This window comes from Nipponia nippon, unplaced genomic scaffold (genome assembly GCF_047370975.1).
Source record: "Nipponia nippon isolate SJK-2023a ecotype South Korea unplaced genomic scaffold, ASM4737097v1 scaffold_6, whole genome shotgun sequence".
NCBI lineage: Eukaryota > Metazoa > Chordata > Aves > Pelecaniformes > Threskiornithidae > Nipponia > Nipponia nippon.
In genome coordinates this window covers 19,096,760-19,117,231 of record NW_028262380.1, presented here as the reverse complement: position 1 = coordinate 19,117,231, position 20,472 = coordinate 19,096,760, and the positions used below count along the sequence as shown (strand labels likewise).

The 20,472-nt window shown below is 37.3% G+C and overlaps 1 protein-coding gene across 9 annotated transcripts in view; it reads left to right on the top strand.

Moving 5' to 3' along the window:
- KCNIP4 (potassium voltage-gated channel interacting protein 4) overlaps positions 1-20,472 on the top strand; it is a 466,803-nt gene that overhangs the window by 399,393 nt on the left and 46,938 nt on the right. For 8 of the 9 annotated variants that reach the window (XM_087737010.1, XM_087737006.1, XM_087737005.1 and 5 more), the window contains one exon: positions 16,933-17,057. In XM_087737010.1, the coding sequence (XP_087593136.1) occupies positions 16,933-17,057 (125 nt within the window). Of the gene's footprint in view, positions 1-11,636; positions 11,739-16,932; positions 17,058-20,472 lie in introns of all 9 variants that reach the window. The other variant, XM_087737004.1, reaches the window with a different exon arrangement.

Here is a 20,472-nt window from a genome sequence, read left to right as displayed (position 1 = left end):
GATGAGGAGCCACTGATAAAAGCAGAAATAAAAGACAAATAAAATACAAAGCAATGCATGCTTTAAATGCCTTTATTCATGCCATTCACAGCTCTCCATGTTTCTAAGCAAAAATTCAGTCTAGTTGTAGCTCAGTGCACAAATAGAAGAATTTAAAGGGATGGCTAAAGAACATGCTCCAGTTCTCATTTCCTTGTGCATGCAGTGATATGAGTAGAAAGAGTGAAAGTCTTAGCTAGAAATTGAGGTAACTGGGTGATGAAAAGCTGAGATCCCCAAGGGAACAAAGGAAGATATTAACCTTATAGTAACCTTATAGTAACCTTGTATTACCTTTAAGGTAACTAGGCTAATGAATTACATATAGTTAAATTGTGGAGAGTTTCCACAAGGGAAGAAGGGAATAATGCTGCTGGAGGAGGGTCATGGGGAGGGAAGTTTAAGAGAGATGTTTATCCAGGCTGCAGAGCAGCAAGCAATAAGTTTATGTCAGGGCAATGCATTTATGTCAAGGCAAGAAAATTATCTTAGTGGCAGATTTTGAACAGACTGCAGGAAATACTCACTAAAACTAGGACTGTATAAATACACAACAAGTGAGAACTGTAATATGAAGGTTATAAGGAGAAATGAAAGCTGCAGGCAAAAGAGAAGAAATTGAGCACTAGCAACTGAAAAGCCCTGCAACCACTGAAAACGATATGTTTTAATAGTTACAAAGTCAGGGATGCAATCAAACATCCCCACCTGTTGCAGCAGTTTATTTCTTTTATCTTGCAGCCTGAGGTGCCACAGGGAAGTGTTGTAATCAGCATCAGCATGCTGCAGTCAGTGTTTGTGTGTGTGCCTGTGCATGCAAGTCTTGGTTCACAGAGAAAAGCATCTTTAAAAACCTGTCCAAAAAAATAAAGGTTTAAAAGCTTATTCAGTAAGTGACCTTTCTTTTATGTTTCAGTGTTATTCTTTCCTTATGTCCTTTGCAATGGTTAGCGAAGTGTCAGGATGGAAAGCCAGTGATCAGTTTAAACTTTTTTCCTAACGTTTTGTGCAAAGCTTTCAAAGTTCCTTTATAAGCCAGATTTCATATCTTCTTGTTCAAGCAACCAATTTTGTTAGGTTTTTTGGCTGCTGAAAGCAAAACAACTTTTCTCCAATTGTCCTGATAATGCTCTGTGAATTAACCAGCCTTTTAAATGTTGCAAATCATAGAAAAACTAACAGAAATAGATTTTTTTATTTTATTTTGCATACCTATTGCATGTGTTAGACAAATTTCATTGTTATGACAGTATATAATCATCTAACATTTTTCAGGCTGTTGTTAGTTAATAATTTAATGGTTTTGCTATGCATGATATCCTTCAGCTGAAATAGAATAGATGGCTTTCAAAACACTCATTAACAAAGCTGACAACAAATGCAATTTCTAATCTCAGAAAGTACCTTGGAATACCTCAACTTCTTTCTTTTGCTAGGATTAGCAGGAAAACATTTTTTGTCTTTCTTCAATTGTGAATAAAACTCTTCCCCTTCCCCCAGCTCTGTGATGTAGAAAATAAGGTCATGGTTCAGCACTATGTGAACTTTGGCAACAATGTAGGCCTAAGAAGCTCACACTTTCCCAGGTTAACCATTCATTCTCATCCTGCTCGAATACATCACTGTCCCAGGTATGCAGACAAAATTATTTGCAAAGATGTTCTGTCAACTGCATCAGGAAATAGAACCAGGTTTGCAAAGGAAAGGGCTGTTCTTAAGCAGCGTGATGCTGTGATGGGAATTGGTGTTAGGGAAGAGAGGACTAGTCAGGGACCCTCAGCTCAGGGAGTCTGGGTCTGCCATTGAATCACAGACTTAGTTTTACTACGAGGAAAAAATTTTGCTTTTTTGTACTTTGTAAATTATTTAAACATTATTTCAAAATGGTGCAAATGCATCCTAGAATTTTACACATTTGAAAATATGTGACTTCTGAATTTTAATAAGCCTTTAAACTGTACATGACATTTTTATCAGTTAAGTTCTTATATTCACCACTGCTAAGGAGAATTTGTTCCTTCAAAGTGACTTCTTTAATTATGATTTTTAGAAGACTAGTGAAAAATTGACAGTATTTGAACAGTGCTATCCAGATCATTAATTCTTGAACCTATCTGATATTAATTATAGTCTCAGAATGCAACTATAGTCAAGATGAACTAGAAGACTGAGTAGAAGTTCTGCATTTTGGCACAAGGTCGTGTTTGTGTAACAAGTTACGCACTGGTCCTTACGGAGGATGGGATTTACAAGAATGTATTTGTTACTTCTAGCCAGCCTAATTGCAAATCTATCACACTTACCCAGCCTCTAAAATTCATCATGTGCACATACTAGGTATTTTTAATTAACTTAGTGCTTGTTAAGACTGTCATCTGTTGCGTGCTTGGAAGTGGTTTTCAAGCTGGAACTGTACATACAGTTGTAAAATCTACAAGAGTAGCTGCATCATTCTTAAGGAAACCAGAACACTTTTGAAATAAAATACTGCTCTGACTACTTTGTTAGTTACATTAAGTAATTTATAATAACTCAACTCTGTACCAGGGAAATGTAAACAGCTATGTTATGCTTGGTTTTAAAGCTAGTTGATCAACAGGAAGGATTGATACTCTTCTATTTCTTTATAATATTTTTAATGAAGCATTTAATGAATGACACTATTTTTAGTTTCTTTAAATCTCTGCAAAAGTGAAAGGTGTATTCTTCATTACTTTGTTGTGCCCCTTTTCCGTCTTGTTCAAAAATGTTATATTTATGGAAGCAGGATATAGATCATCAATGGAAAGCAGAGCACTTTAACTCAAGACTGGCAGTTTAGACAGCAACTGAAAACTATCAGTGTTTACGAAAGTCTTGATGCCTTCTGTACAAATGTGGTGTAATGTCACTATCACTCCAAATCAAAATGAGTTTTATACAAACCACCAAAATTTGCAGAAAAATGTTAGCAATCCGAGTATGGAATATAAAACTTAAGCTTCAGACAAGTCCTACTGAACTCTGGGGAAAATTTGCTGTTGACTTTGAAAGCGGGCTTGGAAGTGACCTACTCCTGAACGATCTAGGTCAGAGCTGACTCGCTTGGGGCTAGTTCAGCAGAATCAAGAAGTGTGCACTGGTTTCATTTCACCATTTTGTGAAAGTTCTCTGAGCTCACAATGAGACATCTCTCCTAAGAACTAAATTCATACAAAATATTTGAAAAATGCATTACAGTGATACCCTAGAGCACTGCAGGTTAATTATTTCCACTCAGAATAACTGGATAATAGCGTGAACACTATGAAGGTATACTCCACAAATTATTCATTAAAAGTATCTCTTTCTGGTCTTCTTTAACTTTCCTAATGAGTATGAAAAGACTTTTTGCCACAAAGTACAGAGATGCTTGTTAAGTGTGTGTTATAAGTGGCCGCCATTTCCAGCAGCTTGGGACCCAGGGATTCCTCCTCATGGCTGCTGGAGCACAGCCCAGTGTGCCTGGGGCTCTTCAGCCCAGGCCAAGGGATGTGGCTGCTGCTTTCCATTTGCATGTTCAACCAGTCTGTATCCCGGGCCCTTCTTACCCACCCCACAGGTCTCCCACTCGCTGGCTTGTCCAGCTTGGTGCTCGCTGCAAACACGTGCACACTCACATGCTCGTCCCACAGGCACCGTGCTCTTGTGGGTCTACTCAAATACCAGAATAGACCCTCTCCCTGCCTGATACCCCTGCCCAAACCCAGGGTTGCCTGCTCACCGGCTGATCCAGCTTGAGGTTTGCTAGTGAATGACACCCCATGCATTCCTGATTTGGGGCAGATACAGACACTCGCCCCCCCAGCAGACAGCACCAGGCACACAGGCTGTGACCTATGGTCCCACTCCAGCTGCCAGTGCTGAGCCCCTCCCTCATGCTGAACCCCCCTAGTACCTGTTTTTCAGGGGACACACTGCTCCCACCCACTCCAGTGCATGGCACACAGACCCCACTGGCCCCAGTAGTTGATACCACATGTCAGGGACACCTATACCGCCAGTCTGACTCCAGCTGCTGGCCCTTTGGCAAACAGGAGCATATTTGAGTCCAGCATTGTACATGTTCACATATACCATGCATATAGTTTCAATAAGAAGCTAAATACGGAGGTAACAGATATTTGAAAGGTCTCTCACCATTTTTAATCTCTCCCTATTTACTTTTTCATTTTAATTCTGAACTCCTTTTTAACATTTTTACTTTTTCTCTCTCTTTCCTTTCTCTGCTGAATCCTTCTTTTTCATTCTAGCTCATCTAGTATCAGCCATTTGATTTCTTTCCATCATCTGTCACTCACTTTTGATAGACTCATCTTTTTGTCTTCAGTTGCTTTCTCTAGCCTTTTTACAACAGTATTTTTCTCACTCTGCTTTCATATTCCACAGCACTGGCACTGCATATCACTGTTTTTTAGTTCTCCGGTTAGAAAAGATCCTTCATTTTGATTGAAGCATCAGTTGGTTTTCCTCCTTTGCAAAACTCAATGAATCTCCACTAAACCAGATAAACTCAGTTTGTTATCACTGTTTAATCACAATTATTAGTTCAAACTCTTTAGAAGGTTTTCTTTACAGGTTCATGCTGCCATGCCTGCCATGCTGAGCCTACCAGCCCTGTAAGCAAGGGAGTGCTCAGAGGGTCTCTTACCCCTGGTCACTGATCCCAGCCCTTCAGCTTCTTCACTGACCAGGGACACTACCATTGAGATGTCCAGATGAGTCTGCCCAGTGTTAGAGCCCATTTCACTGCTACTGAAGTATCCACCTTGCTGAGGCTATGATAAAACACACTTATTCTTCAGTCTTTGTATCCATAAGCCATCTGCAAGATCTCAGCATCACTTGCTTTCATCTGCCAATCTATTTCTGTTGCACCAAATTGCTTGTGAATAGACGTAGCCAGTGTGACTTTTCCTAAGTTGAGTGTCCTTCCTGAATGTGAGATAAAGAATTCTTGAGCCACATAAAGATTTTCTTTGGCCCAGAGTTTATATTTGCTTCTTGTTTCTTTGAGAGAAGCTGTCATTCCATTAAATCTCTACAAACATGTTTGAATCAAAGCCCAATGAAAAATAAAAAAAATAGTTCTTTTATTTCTTTTGATTCCTACTTACACACTGAGTTTTAAATCTGTTAGAAAATGTTACATATAAAATCTGTTAGAAAATGTTACATATAAGCTGTTAGCTGTTAAGTTCTGTAGTTCAGCATTTTTATTTCAATTCTAAAATCCCTTTGAGCAATACTAAATTAGGAATTTCATTAAGAATAACATACAACTATTTTATTGCTCAGGATAGTAAAAGAGCCTGACTTAAAACTATGGTACTGGACAGATTTTTAATTTTTTTTTTTTTTTTTTTTAATTTCTCTGCACCATCTACTGCCTTTTATCTGGTCCTTCCTTTAACTTAAAAATCTCTTCTTCCTAATCTGTCCCCTTCCTAGATCCCCCCCAAGATAACTAACTTTCTGTTGATGTAATTCATTGTGTAATAATTTTTCTATATTACAGTCAGTTAAAAACTTCTGTACTCTTCTCATAAACAACAGAAGGGGAAAAAATGAAGAAAATGCATAGTTCAGAAACTGCAGTCAAACACATCTGGTTCATTGTGCATTCTCTCATATGCTCACATGGTCCACTTCAAGTGAGATTTTTCTAAAGAAAGCAAATTTTCTGGTGCAAATACCTTTCCTGTCACAGGGGACCAGCTTAGTTTTGTGCATGCTCTGGGAGTGCATGTGCAAGTGTATTAAGTGGTATTAAATGAATGAAGTGGTATGGAAAAACTAGTACATTTTCCAGCTTTACACTGAAGAAACTCTGTGATTTTCAGTGTTTACACTCCTAGAGATGTTTATAACAGTTTTAGATAATGTTTGCATTAAGCATTTGCATAGAAACTGTCATAACATAAGCAGTTTTTAAGGTTGAAAAGCTGTATATATGTCATGGGAAGGCACGGTTTGAATAATAAAGTTGTATTTGGAAAATATAATGAAAACTCTAAAGACAAAATTGTGGCCATTTCTCTGTTTTATATTTTTTATAATTTGACACTTCTCTATTTCTTCTCTCTGGTGATATTAGCTTTTTTCCTCTCTTCTTTCATCCTTTTCCATTTGCCAATCCCACAAATGCCCAAATGTAGTTACTGTTTTTGACAAGATCACCTGTTCTCTATCTTTCATTTTCAATCCATGTTCAAGTACTTTTGGCCTCCAGACTTCCTAACTGAGCCTGACCTCTAATTTATTGGTAGAGAAGTGTAGCTACCAGCTTCTAATCTGGGTCTGATTTAAAACAGTATGTACAAGAGAATGCAAAGTGAAGGAGAGTAATCTCACTCTTGAATGTGTGTTTCAAGGTTGTCCCTAAAATGCTGCCATCCATTTTTTCAGCTCAATACCTTGGCAGTTTCTCCTTGTAGCAGGTCTGATGTGGTTTATATAGGACTTTAGCCTAGTCCATGAAGTTGAGAGATGTATTTTGTGATGAAAAACAGAAAGTTAGGGGCTGTAGAGGAAGAATCACTAAAAATGCATAAGTACAGATGAATGAGATTGGCAAGAATATTTCCCCTGGTTGGTAAAAAATGCTGAGGATCTGTAGAGTAGCCTACTGACAGCTCACACAGTTCCTCGGCAGGTGTTTCCAAAGAACTGAGGCTGCGACTTTTAAATATTTATGTTGTACATAATTTTGTTTCATTCCCAGACTCACTACACAGAAGGAACACCTACTCTGATTTGGCTCTCTTCCACAAGTCCTGAACTGTGAATATGAAATCTGCGCTTCATTTTGTCTCCCTTGCCTCTCCATCTGTGCTGAACCATTAACAGTTTAGTGGGGCTGCCAGCCCTTAAGGCCCTGGGAGAAATTCCATCATACAGCTGAAACTGAGCATAAAACATTATGCCAAGAAAACACTTCATGCATTTCTTTTTGTTTTCAGTATCTTTGTCACTTCTTACCAAAATTTTAGGTTTAGGAAAATTACCTGTGCAGCTTGGCTTTCAGGTCTTATACTAACCGTCTTCCAAAAAGATCACATTCAGAAATACAGGTATTTTTCCCATTTTCATGGGAAGACTTAAAATCCTTTAAGTGAACAAAATCCAAATTCCAGCACTACTGGGAGCTTAGCTGTACTGCCAAGGCAGTGGATGTGACCAGTGGATTGTAATACTGCTGAGTAAAAAATGGAGTGAGACTTAAACAGTGGAAGCTCTCATCTGCTGTCTTTGCCAAATAAAGGAGTGAGACTTTGAGAAAGAAAACAGTAAACAAAAATAAAAAGCCATGGAGGGAAAAAGAGTGGGGAAAAAAGACGTAGTTTTACAGGTGACTTTTCTCTTTCACTAACAGCGAAGGAAGAATTTGTTGGGAGAATTGTTTTTGGTTTTTGAACTTCCTATTAAATAAGATGATTACTTGCCCAAAAAACTCTTTTAAGTACTCAGATGAGTGTGCCTTCTACGTTGACATTTATCACCCAAATCCCGTTATAAAAAGTCAGCAATGAGGTGGGAGGCAAGGCAGGAGAGTGCTTCTTTGAACAGAGGGCATTTTCTGCAGGCAGGAAAGGTGGGCAAGACTTTGGGGGCAAGGGCAACCACAGCACAGTCCATCTTGTGCACTTAGTGGGGATGCAAGACAGACTATCTGATTTATCTGCTACACCAGCAAAAAGTAGCCTACCTGCCCTCGCTTTCATGCTGACTACAAAGAATTTGCAAAGAAAACAATCGCACTTAGAAAGAGAGATGTTTTGCCTCTGAAAACTCCTGCAAAAATCCCTTGGCTTTATAATCTTTCCTGGGGTAGTCTCACCTGTCTCTATAACAACAAGGCAATATGTAATACGTACTGTCTTTCTAAAGCAGGGATCATACATCTGAAAAAAGTAAATATGGAAAGAGTTAAGATAGTCTAGGTATAGATATATATGTATATGATTAGGAATATATGGTCATTTATGAATCACTTATAATTTATAAATAATAATTTTTATATTCTAACACATCCTTTTTCCCTATCTTTTAAAGTCTTTTATGACTATATTAATTTGTTATTTAACGAGGAAAAAATTTTGTGCTGCTTTGAGTATTTTTTTGTAACCAGCAGTGTCAGATCTACATCAACCTGTCAACACTGTGATATTGGAGAGACTAGGTCACACACATAACAATGATCTGGATGCTTTTGGCCAAATATGATTTTTAAAAGTAGCAATTCAAAAAACAATTGTATTGATCATGTGTATGTATGGTATTCTCCATATTAAACTTTTATTTTAAAACTGTAGAGTAACAGTTCTCTAGTTTAAATATCTGTAAATCAGATGTTTAAGCTATTGGTGCATTTATCAACTGCAACTACAGATATAAATCATGCTAAATAGCAGTCACTCCCAAGGGATGTCTAGTATGCCCAACATCTGTATGCAGCACAAATATCAGTACAACAGTACCTAGGAGAATACATAAGCCATGCTCCACTTACAGAGTGTTTTGTGAAGTGTGAACACCTCTTGGGACAATCACCCACAATTCCAGGTGGTGTCGTGTGGAGATGTGTTCTAGGACACTCCCACAGTGAATTCTGGGGAAAAGTGTGTCTCATAGTTTAATTTTCATTGCAGAGGAACAAATTGTCAAACCCAAGAGCAAGCAGCACCAGTTAACTAACCTGAATTTGAAGAACCTTCACACTTAGCCCAGAGGAATTTGTGGCTGATTGGGTTAGGGATAACAGCTATGAAATCTCTAGTCAACCAATTATTAAAAAAAAAAATCAACAAGTGTTTGGAAAATTCAGCTCCTTCTGAATATCTCTTTGCAGGCTAAAAATTATTATTATTCTATTCTAGAAGTCTGAAGAAAGCAGCATCAGTCCATCATTGTCAGTGTGTTGGTGCTTCATGGCTCTTCATCTTTTCATGAACAGCCATTTTGAAGACTGGTAATAAGATCTATATTTCTCTGGTAATAAGATATATATTTCTCATACTATATATTAAATAAATTTTAATCTATCTTAGATTAATTAGCTGCTTAATGGCCACAACTTTTTCCTCAACCTGTTTCAAACTGGGACAATAGCTACAGAATTCACAGAAATTATTACATATTTCATCTTAATTAACACTTAAAGTGTTTCAACATATATTAAACACTGACTCAGCATAGACTCAGTGTGCAATATGTTTTCTCTGTATTAAGTAGTCCTTTACTCATGAAAAAATCACATTGAAAGCTGTGGTACTGAGCAGGAGGTTATGACAGTGGACTGGAATAGCTGCAGAAGAGGCTGACTGCAGCCACTGGGAGCGAAAATCTTCCGTGCTGCTTCCTCATACTGTGAGAAGATAAACCAATTCTTTCACCTCTACCCTGATCTTAGCATCAAAATTTTAAATTACTTGCCAGAAGCGAGTGCAAAAATTATACTGTCCTCCTAAGTTACTCCTCTGATGTTACATTCTCCCATATATTTTATTTTATTTTTGACCTTGATCATACCACTGCAAAGCCCATATGTTTTGCATTGAATTCCATGAGCTTTTGTGTGAGCATAAATGTAGCAAAATTATTTTCTTACTCAAGGCTTTGAGCTTCAAACCCTTGGGAAATAATACGTCCCTTTAAGTTTTGCAAAGCACTGTATACATCTTCAGTAATTACATAGGTTGTGGACCTATGTAATTATGTAATACATGGACAGTAAACCTTTGCAAACCTTAACTTAAATTAACAAGCTAGAAGTAGATATTTGTAGATCATGTCTGTGCTGGAAGAGTTACTAATAAAGAAAAAAATCTTTAAGATAAACAATTTCCTTTGTGTTCAGATACTTACAGTACAGGCATAGTGTGATATTGCAGGCACTGCCAGCTGAGGCCATAAGGTATCCGTTTAAAGGCTCAGTTTTTGTACTCAAACTAAAAATATGGAGTTTGAGATACCCATCAGATCACAGATTGTCTTTTACTTTATTTGTTTATCTGCACAGTGTTTCTGAGTTGAGCTGATGGTTAAGTGTTACAGATAAGTGTATTCATTATTATTATTTGTATTAAAAGGTTTTGACATTTCCAGAGATGGTCATTTAGGTCCATCTGACCTTGTGCTGAAGCTGGGTTGTTTCACCCATTCACCAGATCCACTGTTCTAGGAGAGGCAGAATTTATCCGGTAATAGTTGGTTGATTTTTTAAAGCTGTGGTTGAGTCTTTCCTATTTTTCCCCATTTCTTTAATTTCATTTCCTTCAATGTTTTACTTGTATACAAACTGAGAAATATTTTTTCTTTCATTTACAATCTAATATCCTTAAAGTCTTCTCACTTTCCTCTGCTGTTCCCAAATACAAGTACATACTTTCTCAAGATTGCCTACAAGCTCCGCTTAGTGTTACAGGTGGGAGATTCCCACTCTGTCTGGTTTGGTGACAGAGAGGAAACTATTCCACATCATGTCACTAACACCAATATTCAGCACAAGTGCAGTAGTGGGGATAACCCAGGATTATCCTGGTGACTGTGCTGCTAGTACAGGAATTGTCAGTCGTGTCTTTCATTTCTTTCCCCATCTGTTTTGTGTTCTTGCTGTTGCAGCAAGAGCCATCACAGAGCAGTGTTTGTGTTGGAGTACATACAATCGAGATGAAAAGTGCAGGAGTTGCATAATGTCCAAACCGAGCTCTACCTTTCTCAGGAACACAAATCATTTACTCAACTGTTTTACAGATGTTAAGTCTGTCATTTGCAGCAAATATCCATCCAGAAGATGCTTGCTCTTATCACCCATTTTGTATAAAATGGTTAGTTAGATCTCACAGGCAATTACTCTGACAATTTCCTTCACAGTAAATAAGGATAATGCTGCTCACCTGCTTTATGGCACATGAACATAAACTATTCGGCCATGTCAGTATTTAAAGATTAAAATATAAATAATACTTATTTTTATATATATATGTAGAATACCAAATATTAAGAAAAGGGAGGCTGGCTACACATCATGGTTGATATTTTAATATTCAGAAAAGGCAAAAGTACCAGATTGGTTATTGCAATTGCTGAATGAATTATATGGGAAAACTCAGCCATGGAACTAGAAGACTGCCAGAAAGGACAACAAAATATATCTTTGAGATTTTATTTGGTTTTGGTTTTGTTTCCCATATGAAACTTCAAAATCAAATAGACTTAAAACTCCTTAAAATATTTTAGTATTAAAATTTTTACACTCTTACCGTGTGTTGTTTCAAATATATAATCTGATACTTCTCTGTTAGATGTTTTAAAATGGGTTATAAGAACTTTACAAGAGATGCACATATACAAGAGATGCACATATACAAAAAAATCCCCTTTATTGGAAAGATACAAAAAAAACCCAACCTGTTTTGTTGTCCTGTTCAAAAATTCTGGTTGCCCTTTGCAATTCAGGATGGCTGCCATCTGTTTGGCCTTTTCCCATCAGGATTCTGCTATAATGATGAACTCTGCAGCATGTACAGAAATTGTTCTCAAGCCTATGTTAACAGTCCTGATAATATATTTTTTAGGTTTCCTCTACGCTCAGAACAGTACCAAACGCAGCATTAAAGAGCGACTTATGAAGCTCTTGCCCTGCTCGGCTGCCAAAACGACATCTCCTGTTACTCAAAGCAAGTTTTATTTTTCATTTGATTTTTTTTTAGGTTTGCATGCATCAAAAGTTATACTTTCATTAACTGCTCATTTGAGACAATGTATCTGCTGAAGTAATTGTATGTTCTATTGAGGTTTAAAAGGAAGTGATGAACAGATTTGTGAGCTGGTCACAGATTTGTCGGTGCAGAGCAGGATGGCAAGATACCAGTGCCAGGGTCTGCCGCATAGGAGCTGCTGGGTTGGCACTTGTGCTCTGCAAGCTAGTTGAGAAGTGACTCACTGGGTAAATTAAATATCTGCTCTCAATGTATTTGAAAAGTGGTATCTTTTTGTGTACATGTGTGCACGTTTGTGTGTTCTTGCTATCCAATATATAGGATAGTATCAGCAGTACTGGTCTGGGAGGAAAGGCTTGGCCCTGCAGGTTTTGACTATGTAATAACAAATCATTTAGGGACTGAGACCTAAAGTATGTGTCTGAAAGAAAAATAACAGAGACTGGAAAAAAAAAAAAGTATGTGAATGTAGAGACAAAGGAAAAGCACACTGACACTACCTTTAATGTCTTGATATGCTATGAGGAAATAAAATGTCTCCAGAGCAGCTAACAGATAGAAATGGTGGGGGGAGAGGAAGGGAGGAAGATCCATACATAGATACATACATACATATATATATGCCTACATAGAGGTTAATTATAGTAATAACACTAATGTCTTCCTATATAAATTGGCTACTATAACTGATTTTAAAGTATGCCTGTGGGCCTAATTCAGGCTAGATTAATTTGGCTTAATTTTAAGCACTAATTTGAGCACCTAAAATTAGAAGCTGAGCAGTCCTTTGCTTCTGGTATACTCTTATGATAAAGTATATCAATCAATCAAAGGTAAAACAATGCCTTCAAGAGCAGTTCCTTGTGCCCAGTGATTGTAGGACAACGTGAGGCAACTTGGTTATGAACACAGGCCCCTATTAAGTGCCTAGACTTCAGTGGTATGGATCTAGACTTTCTTTTTGCTGCCCCACTTCACTGTCTTTCGTATGCTCCTCTACAGAGAAGACTGTGGTACTTGCTTTCCTTTCTAAATATTTGAGATCGCAAAGAGGAAAAGGACTAAAGATGTGGATGCGCAGTAGCTTTTTCATGGTGGCTTCAGCTGATGTGTTTTACTTGAAAATAGGGTAGCTTAAAAAGGTCAGTTACTGTCGTGTTACCTGATAGTAATTCTTTATGTAGTTGTTGCTTTCAGTTACGTGAACTGAGTAATATAGCCTTAGACTATAAAAAGAATCATAAAATCAGAGAATGGTTTGGGTTAGAAAAGACCTTTAAAATCATCTAGTCCAGCCCCCGTGCTATGGGCAGGAACATCTTTCACTAGATCAGGTTGCTCAAAGCCCCATACAACCTGAACTTGCACACTTCCAACGATGGGGCATAGAACAGAAAAAGGAAATAGAACAGAAGGTTTGATCTGTTTGTTTGAAGTTGGTTGCAGAGCAAAACATCCTTATTTCTTGCACATTTCTATGCAAGCCTTTTGTCTGCACAGGTAACATAAAAATATTTAGAGTCAGTCTTAATAACCTTGACCATGCAAAACTTGTATTTTGTTGCTGGAAGTGTTTGTTTTATAAACTAGAAAAGAAGTCAAAATAAAACTTGCATTAAATATTTCGTATTTGAGAACCAAATAGTAAAAAAAATGCATTCCAAATTTTTCTCTGTACTCTCATTAATAATGAAATGCTATATTAAGTAAAAATGTTGTATTAAATGAAAATACTATATTAAATAATATCATTGTAGACACACATTGTTATTAGCTCATTTTGACATAATGTGCTATTTGATTTCTGCTAGCATGAAAGAAGCAACACTGTAATGTACTAGGAATGAAGCCAGCACTACCTACAACAACCATATAATCTGAACTCCTTAGAAATTTTAAGGGGAATATTTTTAAAGCAAGTAATTTTTTTGAAATATACATAGCCTGAATTTGCACTTCTCTGCTTAACTTCTATCAATATGTGCAGAAAAAGGTTACTTAAATAAATAAAATCTTATTTCAGCAGTCCCATTGAACAAAGCATGTCAAAGAACACTGTTTCTTATTTGTGTGCTTTAGTCTAGTAAGCGTAAACTTAAATCCATCCTGCCTTAGTTAACTGTTTAAATGCATGTGCTAGAGATAGGACTAGACTCAAGATGGTTTTGGAAATGAAAAGCATGTGTGCATGCAGTTATTAAATAGATAGGGGAGCTATAATTTGGTGTTTGTGCAGACAAATGCATGTACACAATTTTCACAGATATGAACTGAGCCCTAACTTTGGGCATGCTTCTCCAACTCCCATTATTTGAAGAGTATGTCTGCTTTTTGCATTGCTTTTACCATTTTCTTCTTTAATGAACAATAAAAGGTTCAAAGCATAGCTCCTGTGGCAAATACATTAAAAACTGTCTTTACTATTTAGCTAGAAGAAAGTACTCATTAATAAAATCAGTAAGAATATTTTGTTTAACATATTAATACGTGAATATGAACTTGTTTCTATTTTTCAGTTGACATGTGTTAGCCTTTTATTAATAAAAAAAAAAGAAGCCTTAACTTTCTTAGGCTAAAGAAACTAGAGAACTGAAATAACTAGTTTTTCATTAATGCCATAGAAATCATTAATGTTTAGAAATAGATATATTTTCACACACTTTCGCTGCATATTTTAAAGTATAGATTTTTTTTCCAGCCTGGATAACAATAGCCATAAGTGTGAAGAAAAATATTAAAAACCTGCAAGTGACTCATGAATGCTATAGTATTTTAATCAGCATTGTTGGTACATTATAAGGAAGTTTACAGTGATCTTATTTTTTGATTACTTGTATCTATAAGAGACTACAGAAATAGAGTGTGAAAAGACTGTTATACTGAACCTTTTCATTAACAGAAAGACAACATCCTCACCACACTGCAGTCTTCTACATTCTCACCGAATCATTAAAACGCAATTAAAATGCTCGTTGCTAAGGATATACTGAACATTGTGCTCAGCATCACATTGTCTGGCCTTTATCTGTAGCCTCACATTTATTATGTGTATTCATTTACCTTCTAGAAAAGCTTGTAGATGTCTCTGTAGGTAACCAGACGTTTCACAAATGGATGCTTAGAGAGCTCATTTCCAGTTAAGTCCCTTTCTAAACAATAGCTGATTTAAATCCAACATAACTCTTGGCATATAAAACACAAGTGACTTTTCAACAATATTTATTCTCAGGTTGATTCTTTTGTCAATTTAATAAAAGCACCTAGCGTTGACTTGCAGTTAACAAGAAAAATTTGGCTGCGTATCTACGGCCTGACATTGTTATAGAGACTCTAGTGACTACATAAAGAATATAAAAGATTAATCCCTTAAAACATGATGGAAAGGCTTTAGAAACTGTGCGAAATAAACCCTGGATGTTCTTATGCAGAATTAAAATGGGACTCAAAAACTTTGCTACACCTTCTGTAGATTAGGAAGACAGCTTCTTAACTCTGGAACTACTTTATTCCAATTTCATCTATGAAGGCAGGATTTTCAAGACTTCCTATTTGCACCTCAGAGTGTCTTTTTAAAGAAGAGAGGTGAAATTTTCTTATAATTGTGTGAGTTCAGATACTGGCCCTTTAAAACTATTGTCAAACATCATAAGGTCAATGTAAAGTTGTGTCAGTTGGGGTTTTTATCAATAGTGTTTAGACTGGAAGTTTTCACAAAGATGGTAGTGGTCTATGAGTCATATGAGATAATCTATAAGGAAAAATGAAAGAGAAAAATATTATGGTTTGTCCATAAGCCAATATACAATGGACATTCTGAGATAAGACTGCGGGTGACACTGAGATCATCTTCCTGAGATAAGTGCTAACAGCAACATGTCTTTGACAGGAGAAAAGACAAGGCCCTACAATTTTGTGAAGATTTATCCAAACAGTTTATATATTATGATTATATCTATTTAAAGGTTGTTCATTTTTTGTTTAGCTGAACTATATCTTCTGATGCCAGACTTCTCCCAAACAGCTGAAAGTTATTATTACTGCATTGTAGCAGAACAAAAATATGTGAAGGTGTAAGCATAATACTGTTTTAATGGAGTGTCCTAATATTGTGCTCTTATGAAAACTGAACTGAATAAAACTTTATTTTAAGAATGCAGAGTCACACACTCTGATGAAATATATATCTTCAGCATTGTAGAAGTGACAAATATGCATGTTTGTTTTCTCTCAAGTTACATTTCTATAGTTGGTATAACTCTTAAACCAGAATAAGGCAGTGATTTGATTAAATTAGTCTGGAGTACTACATAAACTATGTTTAATGCTGGGAGTACTTAAAAACAGATGCACACATCCATATTTTTGATAAGGTATATGGCTGGCAGCCCACATAAAAAATACATACTGTAAGTTTCTTTAGCTATTTCATTGAACTTTCACTTTTAAAACTCTACCTGGAAAAAAATGCATTGCTATTTCGCGTTCTTTTATGGCTGCACTCAGCTGTAAGCCTTGAATGTATATATCTGCATTCTTATTCACCTAATGATGAGGTCACTAAAATATTCATGTTCCCCAGTTAGGCTGCTCACCATGAATCATGATGTTGCCCTGAAGGGTTTGTTATACGGTACTCAAAGTAAGGTGTACTATTGAATATGCAACCTCAATCTCACACACTTTCCAAAGCACAACTTCACAGTAAAAGGAGAACACTGAGAATCCCAGTCTGATACAGTGAATTCACATCCATTAACTAACCAAGGGAAAATTTCCAGTATTCTGGAGTTGCTAAAGTTTTATAAAATTGTTTTCTTTGCTCAGAGAGTCATAGAAACAGAAAAGTCATTCTGAATGTGTCATGCATGCCCTTGCAGAATGTTGGCTGTCCAGTTTATTGCTGTTTGTACTGATGTGATAATATCCAGACTGCTGGATCATCACTGCTGTTCCATATTCTGTGCAGCCACTGAAGCAGACAGATACCCTTTCCCTATGAGTTCAAAATGAACATGCCATTTGTCTTTAAAGCTGTAAATGCCGTTCTTTAAAAGAATGTCATTTAACTTTCTTTTTTTTCTGCAAGGCTTAGATATTTCTACATCCTATATTTCTTGTTCAGCTTTCCTTCTCTCTCTCTTGTATTCTACAGACACTGTAGAAGATGAAATGGAAATGGCCACAGTACGACATAGACCTGAAGCTCTTGAACTGCTGGAAGCACAGAGTAAATTCACAAAGAAGGAACTTCAGATCTTATATAGAGGTTTCAAGAACGTAAGCACTTCCTTTTTGAATTTACCATCTGTTTACAGGATAGGCCACTGCAATCTCAGCAGTATAAGAATGATTGGCAATGGAGCTCACGGGACTCACTAGCTAAATACTGCATGTCTGGCCAGGTGAGGAAATAATCACTCTGCAACAACTGGGCCATTTAACGACCGAAAGATGCAGACAAATTAGAAAGCACCCAGAAGAGAATAATTATAACTTAGTATAGAATCATAGAATCATTAAGGTTGGAAAAGACCCTTAAGATCATCGAGTCCAACCGTTAACCTAGCACTGACAAGTCCACAACTAAACCATGTTCTCCAGCACCACGTATACATGTCTTTTAAATACCTCCAGGGATGGAGACTCAACCACTTCCCTGGGCAGCCTGTTCCAATGCCTGACTACCCTTTCGGTGATGCAGTTTTTCCTAATATCCAACCTAAACTTCCCCTGGTGCAGCTTGAGGCTGTTTCCTCTCGTCCTGTCGCTTGTTACTAGGGAGAAGAGACTGATCCCCACCTCGCTACAACCTCCTTTCAGGTAGTTGGAGAGAGCAATAAAGTCTCCCCTCAGCCTCCTCTTCTCCAGACTAAACAACTCCAGTTCTCTCAGCCACTCCGCGTAAGACTTGTGCCCTAGACCCTTCATCAACTTCATTGCCCTTCTCTGGACATGCTCCAGTACCTCGATGTCCTTCTTGGAGTGAGGGGTCCAAAACTGAACACAGTACTCGAGGTGTGACCTCGCCAGTGCCGAGTACAGGGGGACGATCACCTCCCTGGTTCTGCTGGCCACACTATTCGTGATACAAGCCAGGATGCCCTTGGCCCTCTTGGCCACCTGAGCACACTGCTGGCTCATGTTCAGGTGGCTGTCAGCCAACACCCCCAGGTCCTTTTCTGCCAGGCAGCTCTCCAGCCACTCCTCCCCTAGCCTGTAGCGTTGCATGGTATAGTAGGACTTTGTTCAAGGACAGATTGAAAATTGTGTTGGAGTTGTTTGTCTACAGATGAAATAATGAGAGAGAATGTAAGTCCTGAAGAATTTGGTCAGTGAGAAGAAAGATTTTGATTTTTGTGTTCATAACAACTATCACAAGAAGTAATTGGCATAAATTGGACTAAAGGAATTTTTCGTTAGGTGGACAGCAGTAGACAACTTCTTCAGTCCTTTCTGGCTCCCCAAGTATATAAACTTGTCCGATCCCTTTACTAGGAGTCATTATTTGTGATTTTTCTTTGCTGATATATGTGCCGTATTGGCAGATCAATGTTTTTAGTTGGCAGGGATCCCTACTGAGGACCCCAGTGCATGAGTGCAGTCTGCCTCATTTTCCAGTGTGTACTTGCTGTCCTGTGGTGCTGGGCTTGGTGCTGCCATGTAAGACACCCATGGTTAGTACAGCAGAGAAATAAGACACAAAAAGATTTTACTTAGTATTACTAAATTCTGGCTCTATACCAAAAGTAAGATCTGTGCCTGATTTTATTAATACCATTTAAAAAAAAAAAGCTGGTTTCTTAAAAAAATAGCCTTTTTCTCTCTGTTTTATTCTACTGTCTTTCATGTGATTAACATTTCTATAGTATATTATATGCCATTAACATTGGATAGAAAATATCTGATATTAATGAAATATTAATGAAAATATCTGAAAACTTGAATAATAACAATTGCTTGCAAATCACGAGTGTGTAATGTTAATCTACGTACTCAGTTGTGAGTACTGCAACTGTACAGGTGCTAAGTCTCCTGCTGAGCTGGAGGTAAAGATAAATTTAATTGATTTTAGTTTGAACTTTTATTTTAAACTTTTGATTTAGTTTTTCTTTCACCCTTACAAAAGGGTCACCTTCTTGCCCTTGGCATTTACCACTCAAGTGAAATTGTGTAACAAAGTATCATAATGCTAAAAACACAGTGAAGCTCAACTATGGAATCAGAGAGAATATTTTCAATAGCTTGTACAAGAAGAAGTGTAAATCTTACAGAATTCTTAGTTATCGTGTATTTTGTAATGAAAGCAAGCCATGCAAATGGATGTTTTAAAACTACATTTTTATCGAAAGCCTACAATACAAGTAAAAGAGAGAGTTACTTAATGTGTCCTGTCTGTATATCATCCTCAGTTCCAGAATGTATATAATGTTGGCATGTTAGTGATTAACAGTGATTGCTCTTAAAAGCTTTTCATTTCCTCAGGGTACTAGAGAACATTCCCCTGCTAATGACAGTATTCCCTAGGTATTGGAAATCATGAACTAATGTCCCTAATTATCTAACACAAAAAGGCACAAAGTATGGTGGATAAAATAAGCCTTCTCTCTATTTCTCTAAGAATAATTATTTTTAGAGTCTCAGAAATTAAGGACCTTGATAATTGTCTGCATAAAATGAGGTAGGAAAAAAGAGAATAGGTTATAAGAAAGTATTTTAATTGATTACTGTTTTACCATTTTTTGAAAAAAGGAATTCCATCTCTTCATATGCTTTTGTGTTCTAAGATATAAGTTCTACTTACATCAAAGCAGTGTCAATGGTAATACATGGTAATACATCTTTATTTAGGTGTTTCATTTCCTTATCAGTACATGATAGTTCAAGACATGCATGTATAAATATCTTTGACTATTTAAAGCTAATGAGCATGAACTTCAGGGGGGTTGTGTTCAATATAATTGCAAAATTATCAATTGCTTTCAAAAATGTTGTAAAGCATGCCTAGGGCTGGTGACTGTTATAAAAATAAATCAATTTAAAGCAGTAGTCTTTAGCCCAAGCATTAGATGTCAGAAATGAAGGATTTCAAAACTTTCAGTTGAGTTGGGGTTTGTTTTGTTTCTCATATTTATCAGTGTCTACTGTAAAATGTTCTACAGCTCTATGAGCAGCTTGCCTATGTGGATTAGTTCATCTTTGCTGTCACATATCTAGCTTTTACCAAATACGGTTTGAGCAGCTTTGGTGGGTGCTGATATAGGATGGCATTAAAGTTCCTCCCGTGGTCTGCACTTCAATGGTCTCCTTAGATGGTCCCCCTGACAGTGCTCAATCATCCACTTCTGTCTGCCACAGACCTCCCTTCTCGCTCCCCTTCTTTCTGATCCAGCTTAACTCTATCCTGCCAATATCTTCACCCCTGTGTGCTTCATGTGCGTGCTTCATGCATCAATATATACTGGGGGCCACCCAGCTGGAGAGCAGCTTTGCAGAAAAGGACCTGGGGGTCCTGGTGGAAGCTAGGTTGAGCGTGAGCCAGCAATGTGCCCTGGCGGCAAAGAAGGAAAATGTTATCCTGGGCTGCATTAGGCAAAGTATTGCCAGCAGGTCGAGGGAGGTGATTCTTCCACTCTACTCAGCACTGGTGAGGCCACACCTGGAGCGCTGTGTCCAGTTCCGGGCTCCCCAGTAC